We start from the raw sequence: 23,549 nt of genomic DNA, 5'->3' as shown, positions 1-23,549 counted from the left end.
TGATGAGACACTGGTGCTTTCCCAAGGGGACACAGGCATGTAAATAATGTTAACCCCGTTTACACGTGAGATGTAAAAAGTTGAAACCTCAGTTTACACACGGGGTTTTAACAAGGTGAATTAATCAAACTGAAAATTATCTTTGAAAGAATAATTCATCATACTTAGGAAAAAGTCATTTGCTTTACTGTAAAGATAACAATATCAACAAGAACATAAATTAGATATAATTATACAAACTGGAAAACAGAAAATTTGATCCAAACATCATTCTAGTAATAGTTTAAGTATATTTAATGTAATAAAAATTTAGAATATTAAAAATATCTACATCTAGGCATCACAAGAAAGAAAGGAATTCTGCTTGCCCACTCAGTAACTCACAAAGATTTATGTAACAGTTCCCACAAACTGATCTCATAAACAGAGCAATGTTACATTTTCTATGAACACAAGTTGTGAAATACTATAGATTGGACTTTATATAATAATGTTTGAGGCAAGCTACATAGGAATTTTGATCAAGATTCATAATTGCACAAATTTGAAAGGCCTTACATTTCTCACTGCAAATTACACTGCTGTTGTAACTCACATAGTAGTAATTATAGTATTTTACAAATTTCTCACTGTCTGGGGTTGCAAATTCTTTAGCTAATTCATACAAACTGCTTGGTTGCAAATCTTCAATATTGTAAGTCTTGGTCAGGATATACTCCAGCTTCCAGTTGGATTCTCCCTTTAGATTAGCATCTGTCAGGTTCAAATAATACTGCAATATATCCTATAGTTAAAAACAGTAACAAAACCTGGTTCACTTTGGGGCATATGAAGTATTGCACAGCAATAGGAGCCCTTACTAGGATTTACAATGACATTCCTAATTTAAAGTTGTGGTCATTAAAAAGGGTGAGCATTGGTTTTAAAGAAAAAGAGTCCCAATAGAAGATCTATATAATTTTTTTTCATAAAAAGCCTTTAATTCACCCACCTCAAAAGTAACCGCCGCTAATAGTTGTGTACACATCAGTGGTGTGCTGGAGGCGACTTGTAACCAGCTTACAAGAGCTGATTGTCAAATTTTCAGGAATCTTGCAAGTTAGTTGATATTACTTAGGCAGTTTGAAATTGACTATGATGAGAGTATTTACATCATGGAAATTGGCAAGCACTATAAATAAAAGTGTTTTTTTCCCCAGTGAAAAAGTTGTTAAACATTTACCGGCATGTCAATGTACATATGTTGTTCTAGAGTTTATGTACAAAATAAATATAAATATTTAGAAAATATATACCTATTTCCTATTTTTTTGGCTTTTTTAAAAAAATGAAGTCATACTATACAAACTGTTTGGCACTTCTAAAAATTACTGAGTGCTATATCAGGGACATCATTCTATGTCTATAGATATACACCGTGTGTGTATCTGAGGTTCCAATCTAAAAATGGGCGACTAATAGTTGTAAAAAGATTCCTTTGAACTAGTTTATCTGTCAATTATTTTATTTTCTCATTTGATCTAATGTTTATGGATTAAACCAGATTTCCCCTGCCCTACCTCTTTTGTAAGAACATCCTCTAGGGAATAAAAGAGCTACCTCTTATTAAATCTATCTAGGGGAAAAAATGCAGTTACATCAATATAGTCGCTGAGAAATTCCTTGCAATTAATTTGTTGAAAGGGGTACTACCCATAAGCTAAATGGCCAGTCTTTCGATGCTAAATTTGTCTGAAGCAGAGTCACGCGCAAGCTCCAGAGAACTTTGTCCACAATCAAAAATGTTCAACTCAACTTATTTTCTTTACAAAATTTTTTGGCCAACATTTATTGAGCACTTACTATAAGCCAAGCATTTTCTTAGTGCTTTATATGTATTTGTTTATATAACCCTCACAGCAACTCAGTGAGGTTGGTAATATTTTAATGCCCATATTACAGAGGAATAGACTCAGACAGAGAAGTTAGGTAATATAGCTCATGAGATAGTATGGGTTCAGAACCTACACTTTCCTTCATAGCTATATTCTAAAGAGTAATTAATAAGAAATAAGGCTTAGTGAAAAGTTTCAACATATATACAGTCCACAGGTAGGAGACAATACCCAATGAAACCTTCAGCAGACTAAATGTGAAGTCTTCAGAAGTTTTACAGAAACAGCCTCCTAGAGGCTGACCTCTTAAGCCCACACTTAGAAAGCAGACATTCTAAATATGAAAAAGAAGAAAGATATCATAAGATTTTAACATAAAACACAATTCACATAGCTACGCTGAAAACATTCAACTAAACTAATGAAAACTACAAAGACATGCATAAGTATGGGGCAAATTCTAAAACTGTATCAACTTACCAATAATTTATAATCATGAGGATCGTACTGAAATAGTCTGATACCAGGGTTGTTGGTCTGTTTTTGTAAAGTACCCTTCACCGGAGTAACAGCAGGAGCCACAAATGCAGAATTTATTGGACTTCCTGGAAAAAGCATGTGCACATAAAAATAGTTTTTTAGAAATTAAGTTCAACTACATTAAAATATGAACAAGTTCCAGATTAAGAGTTTAAAACACATAACAGCCAATGATATATGATGACTGATGGATCATGACTTGAAACAACTGTAAAAAAAACAAAACAAAAAAAAACACTTTTGAGAAAATAGTAACATTTTTATTATGGGTTGGTATTAGATGATAGCAAAGAATTGTTACTGATTTTGTTAGATAAGCTAATGGTATTATGGTTATGTAAAGTACTCATGTATTTTAGCAATGCATACAGAATCATGTAAGGCTAAAACATCCAATGTTAAGATTCACTTACAGATAATGTAAGAAAAAGAAACACACTAATAAATGAATAGGCAAAGCAAATGTGGTAAAATCTTGATAGATGTTAAAATAAATCATGGTACATGGGAATTTACTGTATCATTGTTGTATCTGCTTTTATATATCTGAAAATATTCATAATAAAACATTTAAGTTATTACAAGTACACACAAAAATATATATAGAAAACCAGTTTGTCCTGTACCTCTACCTGAGACAACATTTCAATAACTATATAATAAAAATTTAATTAAAGTGTCACCACGTTTTATACATATCATAAAACTAAATTTCTTTCTGAGTAAAAAGGCTATCAAATTCTAAAAAATTATCATTTTCACCAAGCCCACTCATTCTAAATAAAAGAGGAAAAGCATTTCAAAAATGTTCTCCAATTACTAAAAAAAATATATATATATTGATTTCTCTCTTGGCTAAATACTATAAAATCAGAAGCCTTGCTTTGTTAACTCTCAGATTTCTGCCTTCATGCAGAAGTAATTTTTAAAAATAGATCATCATTGCTTGGTTTGATGCTAGAATTTTTTCAATTTTTTTTCCCTTCAATGCTGAGTAGATGACAATGTCGACAAGCAGTTAAAAGTAAGAGCTTATTATGTTCTAGTTTAAACCAATGGTAAAATGTGCTTTGCTTTTAAATTAGGAGAAATAAAACAAGTCATCTCAAAATAAAGTTGAGTCTAGCAGGTAAATATCTAACAGCAGTATTTCTCTAAACTGAAGGATCTAAAAGAAAATTTGAGCCTGTATGGTTTGGCTCAGTGGTGAGAGCATCGGTCCAGAGAGATGCGGGCTCAGTTCCTGCTAAGGGCACGAACCTCGGTTGCAGTCTGTACCGGGCCCCCGTTGGGTCGTGTGGGAGGCAGCCACTCGATGTGTCTTTTTCATGTCGATGTTTTTCTCTCTCTTCTTCCCTTTTTGTTCTATCTGAACAAAAAATGGAAAAATGTCCTCAGGTGAGGATAAAAAAAAAAAGGAAAAGAAAATTTGAGTCAGCTGAGGGTTTCCAAGGCTTTTGTGTTGACAGCAAACAAATGACAGTGGCCCTGTGGCACTAATGGGAAGAAACGCAGCTGAAGGCCCAACTATGATTTGGCACCCACCACACTGTTATGGAAGACAAGTAACATCTGGCACTTCTAGGTTGATTTGCTGAACATTTCCCTTACTAAATCAGTAAAAATTAACAGAGATTTGCTGCTTTGATCCAGCAACTTGGATTGGGGAGATATAAATGAAATGTCATATTACCTTTTGCATCTGAAACAACCATAATGCTGTCTTTGTGAGTGTGTCCATAAAATTGTCCTGCAATGACATTGCTGTATTTTCTAAAAATATTTATCAGTTTCTCATTATAGTGTTCTCTCATGGCTGTAGTATTCTGTGAAAAGGGCAAATACCCCACTGGAATGTGTGCTATGATGTACACCTGGGGAGAGAAACACAGGCAGACCCGTGAGAGTCTTTTTGCACATTTGTCGTAACTAAATAACATTTAGATACCCAAGATTAAAGTACATTAATTAAAATTTAGAAAGCAAACATACCATCTTTGCTATTTATAACCAAAAAAGGTAAAATTAGAAAACTATTAATTTAATTGTATTTGCACTTATCTCATTTAAATTACACTGTTAATGATATAAGGTAACTGTAACATTGGTCCCAACTTTTTTTTAATATCAGCCTCTTTTTATATCAACTGATGTCAATTGATCATCAAAACATTACAAGCAAAACAAAAATAAAACAAATAACAACAGAGATAAATCATGTTCCATATAAAAACATCTTTAAATTTTTACATTTTTATCAATACCTGATGTGCAACCCCCAAGTTTAATAAATAATTTAGCCCTCTGTTTATCCCCTGATGATTTGGGTCTATGAAATCTACCTTCTCCTTATTTTGCTGAGAGGTATTCAGTGTATTTTCTAGCCATTCAAACTGATTTGCTGGGTCACTCTTATTCAGGGTCATAATATTCGGGCCGTAGTACAAGTTTGTGTTTAGACTGATGATCCTAAGATTCAGATTATTTGGAACTTTCTGTGAATAGAAGCCACCTATAAAAACAAATTTAAACACATTCTAGAAAAACAAACATACAGACATGCAATCACTCCGAAAGCAAATTCTTACTTAAGGTTTACAAGCCAGCCAGGATGGTTACATTTATTTCTCATTGTTTAGTTTGTACATACATAGGCCATCGTTGAATAAGAATCAGGTCTAACAAACACACACTGAAAACCTGCTCTGTGCTGGTCCGATGCTGGCACTTCCATACACCGAGGCAACAAGAGCTGTTTCCAGTATCCAGATGAAAGTAAAATTAAATGTATCAGCACTAAGCAATGAAGTACTAAATTTTGTAAAAGAAAGATTAATATATCAAATCTTACTTTTGTGTGATTGGGAAAGTTAAGATGAGAATCATTGTGAGATACAAAATCCAAAGAATGGAAACACACATGGATCTTGTCAGAGATGACTGAAGAAATGACAGACAAACCAAAGCTGCTACAGTCTCCTAGGGGATGAGGCTGAATGGCATAACCCCACTGACACCTCACACCAATGGTGCCGGGACATCTAAGAGGCGGCTGTCAGAGCTAGCCACTGAGATGTTAGCCCTGATTTTTGTGCCCTGGGCCCACTCACCACCCATGCCTCTCTCTCCTAAGCTATCAAACATGATTTATGGCCTCTAGAAAAACTGGGTAAAAGGCTCTCCAGAATTGGCACTGCCAAGCAAACATTAAAGATGGAAGTCTAAACAACATGAATTAAAATAGAGGCAAAATGGAGATGAGTAAATCTTTCACTTACCTTTCCTTAGAGTCTGAATAGCTTCTTCATCTAGCCATGGTTTCCAGAGGTCTGCTACTGCATTGTATACCTTGCTGTTGAATGTAGGCAGTTGATCCTGGCCACAAACAATATAATTCACATTGAAACTCTAAAGAGTATGTGGATCAATTAATTAAATATTACGGGAGTGCTTTCTACTACGCATCTGAAAATGCAAAGATGAATACTAGATAGACTTAATCTTCAAGGAATTTATAACTTAGTTGGGGAGACAGGGACAAAATATAAGCAATCACCTCTAAGACAATGCATTAGGTGCTAATGCAGAGGTTCTGAGAGTACAGAAGCAAGAACTATCAAGTCTGCTCCAAAGAGTCAGTGGGGAGAGAGACTAGAGCATTTGAACCAGGCCTGAATAAGGATTAATCAAGGTGACAAAAAAAGGGATCAGACGGAGGACAAATGCCTTATGAGATCACTTATATGTGAAATTTAAAAACCAAAACAAATGAACAAAACAAAACAGAAACAGACTCATGAGCATAAAGAACAAAATGATTGTTGCTAGAGAGGAAGGGCAAAAAAAGTAAAAGGGGAACAAGAGGCACAAATTTCCAGCTATAAAATCAATAAGTCACAGGGATGTAAGGTACAGCATAGGGAATACAGTCAATAATATCATAACCATATACAGTGTCAGACTTATGGCAACCACATCTTTGGGTATATAAATGTCAAATCACTGTCATACACCTGAAAATAATATATTATAGCATATTGACAATATATTTTTTTAAAAGACAAAAACAATGGCCTACACAAACACAGTGGTATATACAGAGCACTCATTTTCGTGTACCCAGCATATGGAATCCATGTGAACGTGTGCTCAGTAAAGAGACACAGAAGGCAGGTTTGGGCTTGAACATGCAGGGTCTTGTGTAGCATGTGGAAGGAATGGAAAAAATTAGACCAACTCCTCTGAAATGTTAACACTAGTATAAAGTTTCTTAACTTCTTAAAGATGTATAGCCACAAAAATTTGATTTGAAGAAGTTTCTTATGTCAGTTTAGATTTTATCAACATGTTTTGATTTTTAATTGTATACTAGATGTATAAAACATTATTTTTATTATCATAAACTATCTTTTATCACCTTATTTTATCATATTACAATAAAGTATCTTTTTGGTGACATAAGCTCTAAGAAGGAAAAAACCCAAAACTTTAAACAAGTATATACTTCCCGGCAGTGTGGCTCAGTGGATTGAGCATCATCCCATGATGCCATTTTATTCATTATATTCAAATTTATACCTTAATTTCCTTCTGTATATTAGTGATAAAGACCTATTTCTTAAAGGAGTTTGCCTGTCAGCATTAATTAAAATGCTTAGTTATTTTTCAAGATAATACCCAAGTCACATTAGTTCCTAATGCAATATGCCAAATATATGATGAAAGTAAAAATACATTCAGAGCAGGTAATAGACAAATGACTTGTTTTAACTGGAACTAATTATCCAAAGCATATTTTCAATCTGTGTCAGAGATCAGAATCATCTGTCTAAAAATTACACAGTGGTGTAGGTCAATCTAGATTCTGATTAAAAATTGGTAGTCATTGCCCTAGTCAGTGTGACTCAGTTGGTTGGGCATTGTCCCATGCACCAAAAGGTTGCCGGTTCAATTCCCGGTCAGGGCACATGCCCAGGTTATACTGGAGGCAGCCAATCAATGTTACTCTCTCACATCAGTTTTTCTCTTCCTCCCTCTCTCTCTTACTCTCTCTCTAAAAATCAATAAAACAATAATAATAATAAATTTAAAAATTGATCGTCATCATCATCATCATGAAAAAAAAGTCTTAACCGATTCTTTACTTTGAGATGGAAGCCAATATATGGTCATGTAGAATCTTAAAATCATATAAAAAGAACTCTAGACTTTACTCTTTATATAAGCACCAAAAAAGTTAGGTGATTTATTCAGGGACAACTGGTCAGTTGCAGAGCTGTGTCTAAATCCCGGTCATCACTCTTATGTCCAATTATGTATTGCACCATGCTATCATCTCAGTACTTTGGGGCTATGACCACTTCCGAGAAATGAGGTATACACTAGGACCCACCCATAAGTTTTGTGGCACTAGCCTTACCAGTTTAGGACCCTGGACCAGACAGCTTTCTTGGGTGGCAACTGGAAGGAATCCCTGGGCTGCCCACATTAGTACCAACTTCTGATGGAATGGGTGGGTGAAGACATGTGTCTGTATATGCTTGTTTATGTAGCTATGTTTATGTACATATTTATGGGATTTTAATGGAAATAACACCTGTCATCTTTGTTATTAATACTCACCAGAATTCAATCTCAGTTATTAGTCTCTAGTAAAATTTTTGTGGGGTTTTCATGTTACATTACTGAAATGTTATGTGTTGGGTGGAAGGCTGGGAGTAGAATAATAAAAATATTGTCAGATATGGCCCTGGTCAGGTGGCTCAGTTGGTAGGAGCATTTTCCCATACACCAAAAGGATGCAGGATGGATTCCAGTTCAGGGCACATACCTAGGTTACCACTGATCCTCAGTCGGGGCACATACAGGAGGCAGCCGATCAATGTTTCTCTCTCTCTATCTCTCTCCCTTCCTCTCTCTCTATAATCAATAAAAATGTATCCTCAGGGGAGGTCTAAAAAAAAAAAGATGTTCAGATATAAAGTATAAGCTAGAAAGAGAAGAAAATTAACTGTTTAAGGTATACAGGCTGCCAATTGACCTTAGCTGTACATAAAATAAGATACAGTTTAGAAGTTGAATAGTACCTACATCTTTGAATTGTTATGAGATATGACTTCAGTGTGGCAGATGTGGCTCAGTGGACTGAGCATCAGCCCATGGAATGAGAGGTCCCTGTTTAATTCCCAGGTGGGGCACACACGTGAGTTGTGGGCTTGATCTCTGGTGAGGGGCATATAGGAGGCAGCCGATCAATGTTTCTCTTTCACATCAATGTTTCTAATTCTCTCTCCCTTCCTCTCTCACTAAAAAATCAATAAAAACATATTTGTAAAAAGATACGACTTCATAAAATGAAGACAGAGATAAAAGTAAAAAAGAAAGAAACCCTCAAACGAGGAAGGAAAAATGCATCACATGTTACAGCTTAATTCTGTAAAAACCACCACTCCACCAAGTAAGGCCTCATTATGTGCCGGGTAGGAAGCTATGCCCTTCTCACACAGTGTCACTAATTCTCACAAAAACTCTGCGAGGAGGGTATTATCGTTCCTATTTGCAAATGAGTGACCTATGGATCAGGGACATTAAGTGAATTATCCAAGTTGGTCAAGCTATTAGACACAGGGCAAGATAAGGATTTAAATTCTAGTGAATGGGACTCTAAACCCCACTTTTCCACTGTATCAGTCAGCCTGTCACCTAAAGCATATAAAAACAATGTGTATAACTTCCAGATCCCCTCTTCGTCCCCAAGCCTCTGCACTGTATGGTCTAACATCTCTTTTTTCTTCTTCTTCTTCTTCTTCTTCTTTTTTCAAAATTGCTTTTCCTTTATTGATTTGAGAGAGAGAGGAAGTGAAAGGAAGAAAGAGATAGAAACATCAATAAGAGAGAACATTGATTAGCCACCTTCTGAATGTTCCCCTACTGGGGATCAGGCCCACAACCTGGGCATGTGTCCTGACTGGGAAGTGAACCAGGGATCTCTTGGTGCATGGGTCGATGCTCAACCACTGAGCCACAGCGATCGGACTCTAACATCTCAGTAGTAACAAAAGTTGACCAGGGGTTGAGAGGTCAACTCACAAAGACTCACATATTGTTCATCTCAAGTCTGGAAGCCAGTGCCAAGAAGTCACTTAAAATTTAAGCTCATCCTAGAATACAACGTTTCTAAACCACTGTATACAGACTAGATCAACTAATACAATCAACACCCTTATGAAGCATCCTTTTGACATGAGATGGAAAAGATTCTCTAAGCAAAATAAAAAATACATAAAGAGAGGCAATGAAAGGAAACGTCGTGTTCCCAGATGTTGATTATGTGAATCTGGCAAGAGCAAGAGCTGTGTGAAAAGATGTTGGTCTAATGGCACACAAAGATCCAGAATGTGGTCCGCCCCTGAGTGACTGTGAGCACGTGAACAAGCAACTGAACATTTATAGGCCTCAGTTTTCTCATCTATAAAATGAAGAGTAGATCTGACCAGGATCAGCAAACTCCTTCTATGAAGGCCCAAATGATAAATAGTTTAGGCTTACAATTGATATGATCTCTTTCACAACTATTCTACTCTGCTGTTGGTGCAAAAGAAGCCATAAACTGGTGTGGCTCAGTGGATTTAGCATGGTCCCATGGACTAAGAGGTCCGGGTTCCATTCCGGGTCAGGGCACATGCCTGTGTTTTGGGCTTGATCACCAGTGGGAGACGTGCAGGAGGCAGCTGATTGATGTTTCTCACATCGATGTTTCTGTCTCTCTCCCTTCCTCTCTCTCTAAAAAAAAAACAAAACAGTAAAAACATATTAAAAAGGGAAAAGAATCTATAGACAATACAGAAAGAATAGGCATAGCTGTGTTTCAATAAAACTTTATTTATATAAACAAGTGGCAGGTCAATTTGAACCATAAGCCATAGTTTCCCAAGCTCTGAACTAAACAATAACCTCTGAGATTTCTTGAATCTCTACACTACCATGACAGGACCTTGAAACCAAGGCTGGTACCCAGCTGTTATGTACAGGCTACTTAACAAATGCTGCTCTGATAAGTTGAAGTTCGGCTGTATCAGGCATTAAATATTCTGAATACAGTCTCTGCCTTGAATCACATCTTAAATCAATAAACTGGACTTGAATACAAACCTCCCTCTGTGGTTCTTATAATAGTTTGCTATGTTTTAAAAGTTTTCAATCACACCCTGGCCAGTTTGACTCAGTGGCTGGGGTGTTGGCCTGCGGACCAGAGAGTCCAGGTTTGGTGTCCGCTAAGGGCATGTACCTCGGTTGCAGTTTGTCCTCGGCCTCGGTTGGGGTCGTGTGGGTGGCAGCCACTCAAACTGATGCTTCTCTCTCTCTCTTCCTTCCTCTCTCCTTCCCACTCTATCTGAAGATAAATGCAAGAGTGTCCTCGAGTGAGGATTAAATAAATAAATAAATAAAAGTTTTCAATTACAATCTATTTAGTTTAGGGTATGGAGAGCTTTGTATACCTAATAAAAATTCTGGAAAACGTAAACATTTGTTATTAACCTTCTTTGTTAACTTTCATGGAAATGTGAATAAATGACACAAATACTCAAGAGAATGGAGAAATGAAGAAAGATTATAAAGGAAAACAAAAATTAATAGTCCACAAACTAGGTAATGTGCTTCCAAAAACTCACTATGGACCTAACAGTCTTTGAAATTTTAAAGTCCTCAAAACACTTCTCTTGCCTTCCATGATGGTTAGCATTAAGAACACACTCTGGCCCTGGCCAGTGTGGATCAGAGCTTAGAGTGTCTACCCACCCACCAAAGGGTTTTGGGTTCAATTCCCAGTCAAGGGCATATACCTGGGTTGCAGGTATCATCCCCGGCCCTGGTCGTATTTGGGAGAAAATCAATCGATGTATCTCTCTCACATCGATATTTCTCTCTCTTTCTCTCTCTACCATGCCTCGATTCCTCCCTCCTTCCCTTCCACTCTCTCTGAAAATCAATGGAAAAAATATCCTTGGGTGAGGATTAACAACAAAAAAGAACACACTGCCTCTAAGAGCCCCACTCCCACACCCTACCATCAGCTAGTTATTGTCATAATTTTAACAGTACTGATGGAAAAAATTCTTTAAGCACTCCTGGAAGTTAAGGTCAAATTTACCTGTGGCCAATAGTCATGATTACCCAGTGCAGGGAAAACCTGGAGTTTAGGAAAGAGACTCCGGATAGTCTTTGTCATATTAGCAATCACCGTTATGACTGTGTCTGTAGAGAGTTCATACACTGGCACATGAGGTGGGCTGTCCCTGAAAATAAGAAAGAATCATAGAGAACAAAATCAGTTTCCATAAAAAGTCACTAGACTTCGACATGATGCCTTGCTGTGTACTATCACTGCAGACTGCTACCACAAAACAACAGAGGGAATGAAAGAGCTGCTAAACTACTCCTTGTTTGCCTTTCTCCCATGAAGAATCTTATTTTTAAAAATATGTGTAATTACAAAAGACCAGCTAGAAAACTCAGCTTATTTTACTGCCTGACTACAGATTTATGAAAGATAAAAAATTTTAGTAAATAAAAAGCACAGATTCCAGAGCTGAAATGCTTGGATTCAAATCCCAGCTTTGCCACTTTCTGGCTGTGTGTACTGAGGTAAGTGCCTTCATTTCCTCATCAGTAAAATGGAGATAATAATAATATTTACTGCAAAGATTAAATGAGTTGCAATGTATAAATTAATTAAAATAGTGCCATAGTCACTAGTTCAGGTACAGGATATACAGACCTCTTCCCTATATCATAGTGGATGAAATTATTTAATTATATTATCAGAAGATGCTATTTACAAAATTGCTATCACAGGTCAACTCCCATTGTTGCCATTTGTTTTCATTATTTAATCAAGATTTTTATCACATTAATAAGAATATCAATATACTGATACAAGTGTGTTGTTTATAGACTCATGTCTTAGTCATATAAACATATTTCTAGAGCATGTATTCTAAAAAAAATCAACACACAATTCTAAAAATTTTCTTATCTTTAATAATGTTGAGTAATTTTAATGAGACCAAGAATTGAATGACCTAGAATTTTTAAAATCTAAATAATTTTTAAAACATAATTAATCTAATGGAATTTAGCAATTTAATGAAGCTTAAGACATTTAGTAACTCATGGTATTTATATAATAACTTACCCTGTCCATATCATGAAAGATGCATTTTGTCCTGAATTTTTTATAAAATCAAACGCTGACAAAATAAGTTTATATGGAGAATCACACATAACATCTCCAAAAGGGCCAGGATTGGAGGCATTTATGCCTTTGGATGAAGCACACACTTTTGTATGGTCATCTGTGATGTGGTAAGTAGGGTCTAAGTGTAAGTCAGTCACATGCCAAAACTGTTCTGTTGATTAGAAAAGAAATGGTGTTAAATCCACTTGTATTTTGGTATTTGTATAGCAATATTTACAGTAAGATGACAGATAGTTGTTCCTCCCCATAATGGAGAAAAACCTTAATAATTTAAGTGTTCATATGCCCTGAAGTTAAATACAATCCTTTCCTATGAGAAGATGAGACTTCCAAGTAAGAATGTACTAGAATTTACTACTTAATAGTGTCAGAACTGAGGCACTCTATGACAGCATGACTGTCTAACAAGACTATATAACAAATGTAAATTGCATAATGAAATATATAGAGACATGCTTCTAGGAGGTCATTAATAATATATTGTGGCCCTAGTTGGTTTGCCTCAGCAGTTAGAGTGTTGGCCCGTGGACCAGAGAGGCCCGGGTTGGGTTCTCGCTAAGGGCATGTACCTCAATTGCAGTTTGTCCCCGGCCCCGGTTTTGGTCGTGTGGGTGGTGGCCACTCGATGTGTCTCTCTCACATCAATGTTTCTCTGTCTCCCTTCCTCCCTCTCTTCCTCCTGCTCTATCTGAAGATAAATATAAAAATAAATGAATATATAAATGTCTTCAGGTGAGGATAAAAAATAAAATGTTAAAAAAGAAAAAATAATATTATTATTATATTGTGTCTTGACAATATGTCTCCTTTCTTCCAGAATTTAAGGTTTTATAATTTATTTACATTCTTCTTGTAGAAAAATTGAGGTAGTAATAGGATGTGGTTTGTTAGGGCTACACGGAGAAGAGATTGCAGAACCAGAAATTAAATCTTCTATGTTCTTTAAAACCTTGCCTCTCAACATTAATGGGGGAAAAACTAAATCATTAACGCTAGCTTTAAGCCAAAAATTGTAAATGTCAGAAGTTCTTAACTTCTTAATAGAGGAATATCTTCTATCATATACTTGTACACCAGAAACATGGAGCAATCAAGTAGAATGCAAACTTTTATCTAGACAAAGACAAAAAATGCTAAGTATGTATGTAAGCAAACTCTAGAATTAAACCCAAAGTTAGAATAATAAAATATTGAAAGCTGTTAATTTGTTAAGATAGAAAAAGTAAGTTATATTAGGGTTGTTGTTTCTTCACAACATTGTTATAATTTTATAACACACTTAAGTTCAGTACTAAGAAGTGGTACACAAAAGATCCAGAAGTAGACATAAAATAATCCTTATGGTCAATTACTTGGTGGTCAGTCCTCATTTGAAAACACTTGCCAAGCATAATTTATTGTATTCTATAATGCAGAAAATACTCCAACTTTTCATTCCAGCTTAGACCTACTTTATCCAACACACAAAGTGAAGTTGGCAAATAGTTCAGAGTCATCCTGAAGGCTGTCCTTTCTTGGGGTGTGAAGATAGAGTGCATTTCATTTTTATGTAAACATGTATTTTATTATTTGTAAAATGTTAAGATAGAGTAAATGGCACATAGCACATCATAAGGTTATGGTTAAGGGCGGAGTCTCCAGAGTCAGACTGCCTGACTTTGGATCAAAGCTCAATTTACTAATCAAACTGTGCCATCTTGGCTTATTTCATTTGTAAAATGGGAATGCTATTACTGCCTACTGTGAGAGTGAGTGACAGCAGAAGTAAAGCTCTTGGAAGGTACCTGGCATCTAGTAAGCTCAATGTTAGTTGTACTGCTATTATTTAGTAACCTCAAGCTTGAATTTGACATTGAACTTCCTCATTTTCATGGAATAGTTAAAATTTTATCAAGTACTTATTGTAAGTTTAGTACTTTTTTACATGCTGCACATGTATTAACTCATCAGTATTTCCATTTTACAGATAAGGAACTACAGCACATGGAGGTCAAGTCCAAGTAACATATGTCATGTGCAACACAGCCAAGATAGTGATTCAGAAAATCTGACTCCAGAAGCCACATTGCTCTTAACCACTGCACACACTGTCTCTCTGTGCTCATCTTCAAACAGCCTTCTGTCTCACTCACCTCATGTAAAATAGATGTTAACAACACCTACATGAGATACTGTAATGCTTAAGGGACATGAGATTATAAATATACTACATTTTTGTAAACCAAAACTGAAAACATATTAAGGACACATCCCTCTTACACAATTTTGTACCTAGACTTATTATATATCTCCAACATCTAGAATATGTCTGGTCTATATTAAGACTTTAACAAATATTATTTAATTAGTCATAGGCAGATTTCAAGATTTCCTCAAGATCACATAGTGACTCAGCAATGAAAGCTAGACTACAACCAGTCTCTCTAGACTTGCAGTTCAGTGTTCTTTCCACTACATTGGATAGATAATCGAGGGGTAATTACTTAGATGCACTGAAGGATGTCTTTAAATAGTAGCCAAGAATGAGCTCTGACAGACTCTTAACCTGGGATTTATGAATAATGAGTCTCGGGAGATGTCATCTCTCACCTCTAATAAAATTGTATACAAAATTCTGTGTGTGTGTGTTTTTTAGGGGGAGGGGTCCAAAACCATGGACCTGGCCTGTGGCAGAGCCCACATTCCAATCCAGATCCTCTGGTTAACAATTCAAAGTTCTTTTCACTACATCACAATGACTTTCTTGTCCTGCAGATAATCTTTAAAATATTTCCACAAATATATATGTGTGTATTGTCAACATAGCTAGGTAAATGTTCAAAATTATACCCCCTCCCCCCCCAAAAAAAGGTATTTATTTTAAAATGTTTTCATTTATCTTAAAGAACCTAGTAAACCATAATTCAGATGTTTGGACATAGGGCTGTTTAAAATAGATATCTTTGTTTATTTATGTCAGTTCCTACCAAATACTCCAGCAGGTTCATTGTGGCTAAACACATGCTGGTGAAGCTTCCCTGCGTTTCTGTCCTCTGCCTACCAAGACTTGGACAGGAAACTGAGACTGGGAATTTACACAGGCACATGCACAGACACCCATACAAAACAAGTGAGCAGAGGCCAGTTGTGGTGGGTGTTGCAAGGAAATCCAAACATTTTGGTTTGAAGATGGGGAGGTTTCATCAAGTGAAAAAGTAAAACAATATATCCAGTATGAAACTGCTGACTCAACACTTAAACAGCTCTTTGAACTTACCCCTTTCCCTTCTTCTTCCCTAATGATTCAACCTTGTCGTTTTTCTATAAAACACGGAGGTGTGCCCTGGCCGGTTTGGCTCAGTGATTAGCTTGTTCTCCATGAACCTAAGTGCCGAGGGTTCAATTCCTGGTCAAGAGCATGTACCTTGGTTGCAGGTCCAATCCCCAACCCTTGTCAGGGTTGTGCAGAAGGCAAACAATCGATGTCTCTCTCTCACATTGATGTTTCTCTCCCTCCCTTCCTCCCTTCCAGTCTATCTAAAAAAAAAAAAAAAATCAGCAGAAAAATATCTCAGGTGACGATTAACCAAAAACAAAACAAAACAAACCGAAACACACACTAGACCTCAGCAGGTTGTCACTGAAGCCTTCAGCAATCAGGTTCTTAAAAGCAAAAGGGAAACTTGTCATAGATTGGTTTTATGCAACCTGAGACCTTTCATCTCCAAATCTTAAACAGCTAGCTAATTAAGCACAACTCCAGCTTTGATAAAAGCAGGAACCAGAAAACGTAAGTGTTTTGAAACAATTTCATGTGACTGACAGTTGCTTTCAACTGCCTAAGAGCTGAGTCATGAAGACTTGGCTTTCAAAGAGGAGGCATCTCACAGAGCATTTCTGAAGTCACATGAGAGAGCAAAAGTGACAGAGAGAGAGGAGGGTTCAGGACTCTGCACTTGGCTGAGTTTCAAAGACAGCTATGCCCAAAACACAGGACAGAACTCTGCCTATCTAATTTTTCCCCCTCCTAAATAACAGAACAATTATTTTTAAAGTGAGTCTGGAAGGTGTGGGTACCCTGATTTTTAAAACTGAAGGCTCAGGTGGCATTGTAAAATCTCTCATGCAACATGTGTCTATTCTGGACCAGTGGTTCTCAAACTGTAGGGTCCATCAGAATCACCAGGAGTTTGTTAAACAGATTGTTGGACCCCAGTTCGGTTTCGGATTCAGAAGGCCAGGGTTGGGGTTGAAAACCTGCATTTCTAACAAGTTTAGGCGATGTTGATGCTGCTGGTCCCAGACCACATTTTGAGAACAACCACTGGAACAGGCACTGTGTTCAGTGTTGAGAACGAATTAAGTTGGCCCCGCCCCGAGGGAGCCCAGCATCCAGTCAAAGTGAAAAGAAGGTCCGCACGAGTTCCCACGTAAACTAAGGGGTGGGTAGCACCAAGGCTGCGACAGACTCTGGCTGGGGAGTGGGAAGAAAAGGCCACCAAACTTGGCGGCCAGGACAGAAGATAACCCTGAGTCCCACTGAAAACTACTCCCCTGTGGTGTGGCGAAAAACCCGCAGCTCCCCCTCAGCTCTGAGCTGATTCAGGGCCGCAGGAGGTGACACCCAACTCCCAGATATTTTCCTGGAGGCACTCAGCTTTGCCTTCCTTCCTCGGGAGCAAATCACCAGACACACAAAGTGTAAACCACTACACGGAAACGGGGTCCCGGAGGGTGGCCTTGGTGCTCGGTTCCTCGGTCGCCTTCGCCCTCCCCGGGCTCAGCGCATCTGAGGCCCAGGTCGCCGGAGTCCCAGCCTGGGCGCTCGGTCTGCCCCGGGCGCTCGGCCTGTCCCGGGCGCTCTGTCTGTCCCGGGCGCTCTGTCTGTCCCGGGCACTTTGTCTGTCCCGGGCGCTTTGTCTTTCCCGGGCGCTCTGTCTGTCCCGGGCGCTCTGTCTGTCCCGGGCGCTCGGCCTGTCCCGGGCGCTCTGTCTGCCCCGGGCACTCTGTCTGTCCCGGGCGCTCGGCCTGTCCCGGGCACTTTGTCTGTCCCGGGCGCTCGGCCTGTCCCGGGCACTTGTTCTGACTTTGAGCGGCCGCTTCCGCCCCAGCGCTGCCAGGCAGCTCGCGGGAGGGAAGGGGTCACGGACGACTCACCAACCGCCGCAGCGGGACTCCGGCATCCGGCCGGCGCCAGGGGCAGTCCGAGGCCGGGCTGGCCATGCCAAACCACCCACAGGCAACAGAGGAGTACGTCCGGGAGCGCCATCGCCATCGCCAGCCACGGCCCCAGCCCTAGAAGACTGGAGCTGTCGTTCGGCTCCACTCGGACCGTCTGGCTGGGGGGGGCGGGGGGGGGAGAAGGAGGCAGAAGAGGACGAGGGTGTAGACGCCCAGCGGTCACGTGGGAGGGCAGAGTCTGCAGCAACTCAGTTAGCCTGACCTTCAGTAGCTGTCTAATGATTACTCGCCTTTTTGCTTCTTAGTGTCGGTGATTGGCCTGAGAAGGATTGTGTTTGGGCCAGCCGCAGGCAGACCGTCTTTGCTAAATGACACCTGGTCTGAAACCATTCTCCGCAGAAGTGACCCAGAGAACTTTGAAGTATTCTGATTTGGAGGAGGCCCGCACAGTGGATCTTAAAGTGTGGTCCCTGAACTAGCAGCATCAGCACTACCTGGGAATTCTAGTTAGAAAATTCCCAGGCTCCACATCAGGCCAATTGAATCAGAAACTCTGGGGTTGGAGCCCAGTAATTTGTGTTTTTACAAGCCTTCAGTGTGCTGCTAAAGTGATGGTGATGTTCCATAATCACTCCTCAATGCACCAGGTTTTGGGGTCTTGTTTTTTAAAAAATAAAATTCAACTAAGTAAACTTGAAGGTCAGTTTGGCTTTATTAAGTGATCCATAAATTGGACAACATCCCATTAGCAATTAGAAGGGCTCTGGAGGGGTTGTACAAGATGGAAGGTTTTCATAGAAAGAGACCTGGAGGGTATTATGCTAAGTGAAGTAAGCCAATCAGAGAAACAAATACCACATGATCTCACTTATTTGTGGAATACAATGAACAAAATAAGCTGATGAACAAAGTAGACCCAGAGACATAGAAAGGAGTAGGTTCAGACTGACAAACCTCAGAGGAGGAGGTCAGGGGAGAGGGGGTGAAATAAACCAAAGAATTTCTATGCATGTATGCATAACCAATAGACACAGATAACAATGCTTGGGGGTTGAAGGGACGGATGGGGAGGAGGGTGTCTGGGAGAAAAAGGAGAATCATCTGTAACAAAAATAAATTAATTAATAAAAAGAAAAAGAAAGAAAAAAAAGAAAAAGAAGGGTGGGACAAGGGAACTAGTAACAGAAGAAAAGATAAATTATTTTTAGAACAAGACTTCTGGGGGGAGAATGCAAGATTTTTATCATGCAAACTGCCTCTTCAATCTATGGAAGAGAGGGGTAGAGAGAGCCCACATGACTAATTTTTTTTATTTCTAACCTTTTTCTTCTTGTGGCACACACAAACTAATTACTAAAATTCTGCAGTACACCAAAAGATATATTTTTTGCCTATCTGACAAAAAATAAAAGTATAATTTTGATTGTTTCACACCAGATAACTAATGTTGTGCTGGCTGTTGTCATTTTTTTAATTTGATAATCTAAGGGAAAAGAGATCCCTGCCCCTGACTAAATAGTGAGGTATTGCAGGTTTAAAACTCTTGTGGCACACTGAATTACCTCACTGGTGTTTATCAGAAAATTTCAGACTGATTCATTAAGATTATATTTCTGGCAGAGATCTAAAGAGCAATGGGTCGAGTATTAAATCTAGGTTCGTATCATAAACTTTAGCACGAATGAGGCCATTTGGGGCCTGTGGTTTTCTCTTTAGCAGCTTGTCTTTAATAACTGAGTTAGAACAATGTGTCAGAGCCATACTTGATGCATGAAAATCATAAATAGAGCCAGTTTATTTTACTCTCCAAGGAATTTTTGAAGATACTGTTAAGGAGAGAACCACAGACCGAAAATGTCATCACTCATGCAAAAAGCCCACAATGCCAAACCTACATTTAATATATGATCTAATTGCAGTTTTAAGCTCTTCCAGAAAAATAATCTTAATCAACCAGTCTGGAGTTTTCTGGTCAAGCACCAGGAAAGTAATCTGTCACTTGGGCCCTCTCCATCCCCTATAGAAAGAAGAAGTAATCTGCCAGATAAAAACACTTCCTGTTACCTTCCCACAAAGAAAAGATGTCTGAGTCAAAATAATCCTTTTTTGGTTTTGTTTTGTTAATAGTCCCTTGCTCCGCTCTTAGTCTTATAAATACCTTCCATTTTGTACTACTCCTTTGAACTCTTCTGGTGGCTAGGTGGCATGTTGTCCAATTTATGAATCACTTAATAAAGCGAATTATATATTCAAATGTATTCCATTGTAATTTGGTTTTGAACAATACTTAGTCTGACAAAAAAGCCAAGATTCCCAAACTGCTTTGTGTTCTGTGTTCCTTCCAACACCATTTATGAGGATGCTGATCCCTTTAAGATCCTCAACCTTCCTAATGCCGTGACTGTTTAATACAGTTCCTCATGTTGTGGTGACCCCCCAAACATAAAATTATTTTTGTTGCTACTTCATAACTGTAATTTTGCTACTGTTATGTCTTAGGCAACTTCAGTGAAAGGGTCATTCAACCCCCAAAGGGGTCGCAACCCACAGGTTGAGAACCACTGCTTTAAGATAAAGAGTTAGTTTAAATTTGTAGGGTATGGAATTCCTTTGGAGAAGAAAATACCCTCCAGAATAACCAACCTTGTAAAAAACTTGTGAAGTGTATTAGAGAACACCTTATTTTGCATTCTGTGTAATAAAATGGGAATGTGTCTCAGGAAAGGGGCTTTGAAATGGGAATCAAAACACCTCCATTTTCTGTTTCATGTGCTGCCAACTCAGTTCAAATTATGCCTCAGCTTTAGGATGATTCAAAAGCCTTTAGAGAACCAAAGTGCTCTCCAATGAATGATTCTTATAAAATCACAGAACCAGCTCAAACTGGTTCTGTTCTCTTTCTAACAAGATACTGGATTGCTTTTCAGAGGACAGACCATGATTTACAAGTCATGCCAAAACTGAAGCATGTACATTAGAGAGAAGTTTGACCTCCACTTGCACCTGGAACCAAAGTTGCCCTCTCAAACCCGCCACATCCAGCATGGAACCAAAAGACCAGAGCAGGACCAGAAGTTGGAGCACTGGAACCCTTTCAGAAGCAAATGGGCTTGGTGTCTAGAAAGATCCAGTGCTGAAGCCCCTTACCTTTTCTTACCATAATGGTCCAATTCCAAAACACTCCTATTGAAACCTGCCACGCCAACACTTCAACATATTAGCCTGTTCTCCCTAACCCCTTATCCTGGATCCAGGAGACAGATTTGAGCCTTCCCTCCTGTCTCCTTGCTGGTCAACCTCACAATAAAGCCTTTTCTTTTCTCAGAAACCTGTGCCATAGCGTTATCATCGTAATTAGCTAGTTAATAAAGGAAAGGAAGTCAGATATTGTAAGCATAGCCACCTGGTAAGCTTCACCAGGAATCTACAGCTTCACACAGCACTGTTCCTCCAAGAGGATTAACACTTTTTACTTCCATCCAGTACTAAATAGTTGGGGGGAGAGATAGACACACACCAATAGGAATCTGGGTAGCACAGGGGAGGTCTTTGCCTATCAGTCTAACCTGGGGAACAATGGATTGTCTAGGGGGTGGACCCTAACAAAAGCACACAAAATCTTAAAAAGTTAATTGGTTGGTTTGAAGAAGCTCCCAGTTAAAACCCCAGAAAAGAGTTCCCTCTCTTCTTGTTCACTCTACTCTTGCTCCATGCCCCGCACTCCCCCACGCGCTCACCTGTTCTCTCCACAGCCATATGGTCTTAGGGAGTGACATAGCACATGGTCATGTGGACTCCACGTGGAATGGACCGCAGCTGGGAGCACAAGCTAAGCTAGACTGATGCTGGACTGGACTGGACTGTAATATGCAGCAGAAACTATGGGCAGTGGCCTTTATTCTGGCCCTGCTGAAGATAAGACATAGATGGGACCTTGGTGGGGAACCCCCTTAATTTTACGTCATCAATAATGCTTTCCATGAGGCCCTATCTTCCTGTGGGGGCCTCAGGAAATTCTTTTTCTTGCAGCATCCCAAAAACTCCACTTCCACTGATAACGATAGGATTGGCTTCAATGTATGTTGGGAAGCAAGACCTTGTTTGATAACACTTGGAGTTTCTCAAGCTACAACCATAAGAGTATGGAATAAAATAGAGCAGAAAATTAATGGTGAATGAATGAGAGCAAACAATTTAAAGGGCAATGAAATAATTTGTGGTTTTAGTCTAAACACTTTTAAAGACAGAAAAAGTATTTTTTAATGGAAAAAAATCAATTTTTATTTTTTAATATGCCAGGAAGTAAATTGGTTGTACAATAATTCTTAAGTAAGCATAAAATATGGTTTGCACATTTTAAAACCCAAGAAATGCTTGAAAAAGGACAATATATTGAAATTAATTGGTAGAAACATCATTCTCTCTTCTCCACCCTCTACTTTCTTTTGTTTTCTTTTATAATCACTCTCTGGGTATGTATCTCAACCCTGGGTATTTGTAGGTCCCTATGTTCTGGGCATAGGTGTATTTTGTTATGGGGATAAATATCTGGTTGAGAGAGAACTGTGAGGAAGCTGCTGCTGGTTCATTGTCAAGGTTCCATAGTTGACCTTTATAAGATAGCCTTTAACTTTTTTTTCTTACTGATTTTATTTATTTATTTATTTATTTATTTATTTATTTATTTATTGTGGTATGTGCCCCTATCAGCAACCAAACCTAGGACTCCCTGGTCCGCAGGCCGACGCTCAACAGCTGAGCCAAACTGGCCAGGGCTTCTTTATTGATTTTAGAAAGAGAGGAAGACAGAGGGAGAGACAAATAGAAACATCAATGAAAGAGGACCTCAACTGACCTCCTCCTGCATGGCCTCACTGGGGATTGGGCCCACAACCTCTTGGTGCATGGGTTGACGCTCAACCACTGAGCCACATAGGTCAGGCCACAAGACAGCCTTTAGCCCAGTTTCTATATTTGGGATCTTGGTTTCAGAAATGTTTTTCCAGGGCCTCTTTGCCAAATTGTCTTGGGCTTGCTAATTACTCCTTTTCTGTTAACTATGGGGGTTTTGTTTGCTTGTTTTATCCCTAAAGGACAAACCAGGAAAGTTAGTACATTGACAGATTACTATTGTGGAATAAAGCACGGCTCAAAAAAAAAAAAAAAAAAAAAAAAAGATTTGCAAGCACCCTGTAAACATTTAGGAAGCAAAAATATCTGTTAATTACCTTCTCAAAAAATGCATTTGGCCCATCACTACAACTCTTGATCTCTTAGTCCGCTGTAACTTTTTGTCATTTAGCCCAGCCAGAAACCTTCCCATTCCTCACTCTGTGAGACAGTTGTTATGGAAATAAATGCCAGAATGATGTTATTTGGCCTAATTATAACAACTTGAAGCTGAATCCCCATCCTTGTCCTAGTGTTTTTAAGAATAGATAGACCAGAGCCTGGCTGGGTAGCTCAATTGGTTAGATCATTGTCCTGACACACCAACAAGGGTGTGGATTCAAACTTCAGTTAGGGCACATACAAGAATCAACCAATGAATGCATAAATAAATGGAATAACAATTCGATGTTTCTTTCTCTCTCTTTCAAAAAAGAACAGTCAAGCCAGAATCCATGCTTCTACCAGAGCATAGGCTGAAATCACCAAAAGAAAGCAGTCCTTCAGGAGAAGCAACTGGAAGGCTGTCAGAGCAGTTGGAGCAGAAG

At 38.6% G+C, this 23,549-nt stretch overlaps 1 protein-coding gene across 1 annotated transcript; it reads right to left on the bottom strand.

The window, feature by feature from the left end:
• Positions 1 to 333: 333 nt before the first annotated feature.
• On the bottom strand, positions 334 to 17,970 carry SMPDL3A (sphingomyelin phosphodiesterase acid like 3A). Its single transcript, XM_036248521.1, has 8 exons — positions 17,809 to 17,970; positions 12,610 to 12,823; positions 11,566 to 11,710; positions 5,693 to 5,789; positions 4,757 to 4,926; positions 4,108 to 4,288; positions 2,355 to 2,479; positions 334 to 784 (listed from the first exon to the last, which is right to left on the bottom strand). Exons 1-8 carry the CDS (start codon positions 17,924 to 17,926, stop codon positions 467 to 469), a joined length of 1,368 nt encoding a protein of 455 aa, XP_036104414.1. The 5' UTR covers positions 17,927 to 17,970; the 3' UTR covers positions 334 to 466.
• Between the last annotated feature and the right edge of the window lie 5,579 nt (positions 17,971 to 23,549).

This window comes from Molossus molossus, unplaced genomic scaffold, assembly GCF_014108415.1.
Source record: "Molossus molossus isolate mMolMol1 unplaced genomic scaffold, mMolMol1.p scaffold_m16_p_8, whole genome shotgun sequence".
NCBI classification, from domain to species: Eukaryota; Metazoa; Chordata; class Mammalia; order Chiroptera; family Molossidae; genus Molossus; species Molossus molossus.
The sequence above is the reverse complement of the archived record's forward strand: the minus strand, read 5'-3'. Positions and strand labels throughout refer to the sequence as shown.

Coding starts and splice junctions, on each gene's coding strand:
- SMPDL3A (XM_036248521.1), bottom strand. CDS start 17,926: ATGGCGATGGCGCTCCCGGACGTACTCCTCTGTTGCCTGTGGGTGGTT. Junction 11,711..12,609: donor TCTTTCATGATATGGACAGG/GTAAGTTATTAT, acceptor TCTTATTTTCAG/GGACAGCCCACCTCATGTGC. Junction 4,927..5,692: donor TATTCAGACTCTAAGGAAAG/GTAAGTGAAAGA, acceptor TTGTTTTTATAG/GTGGCTTCTATTCACAGAAA.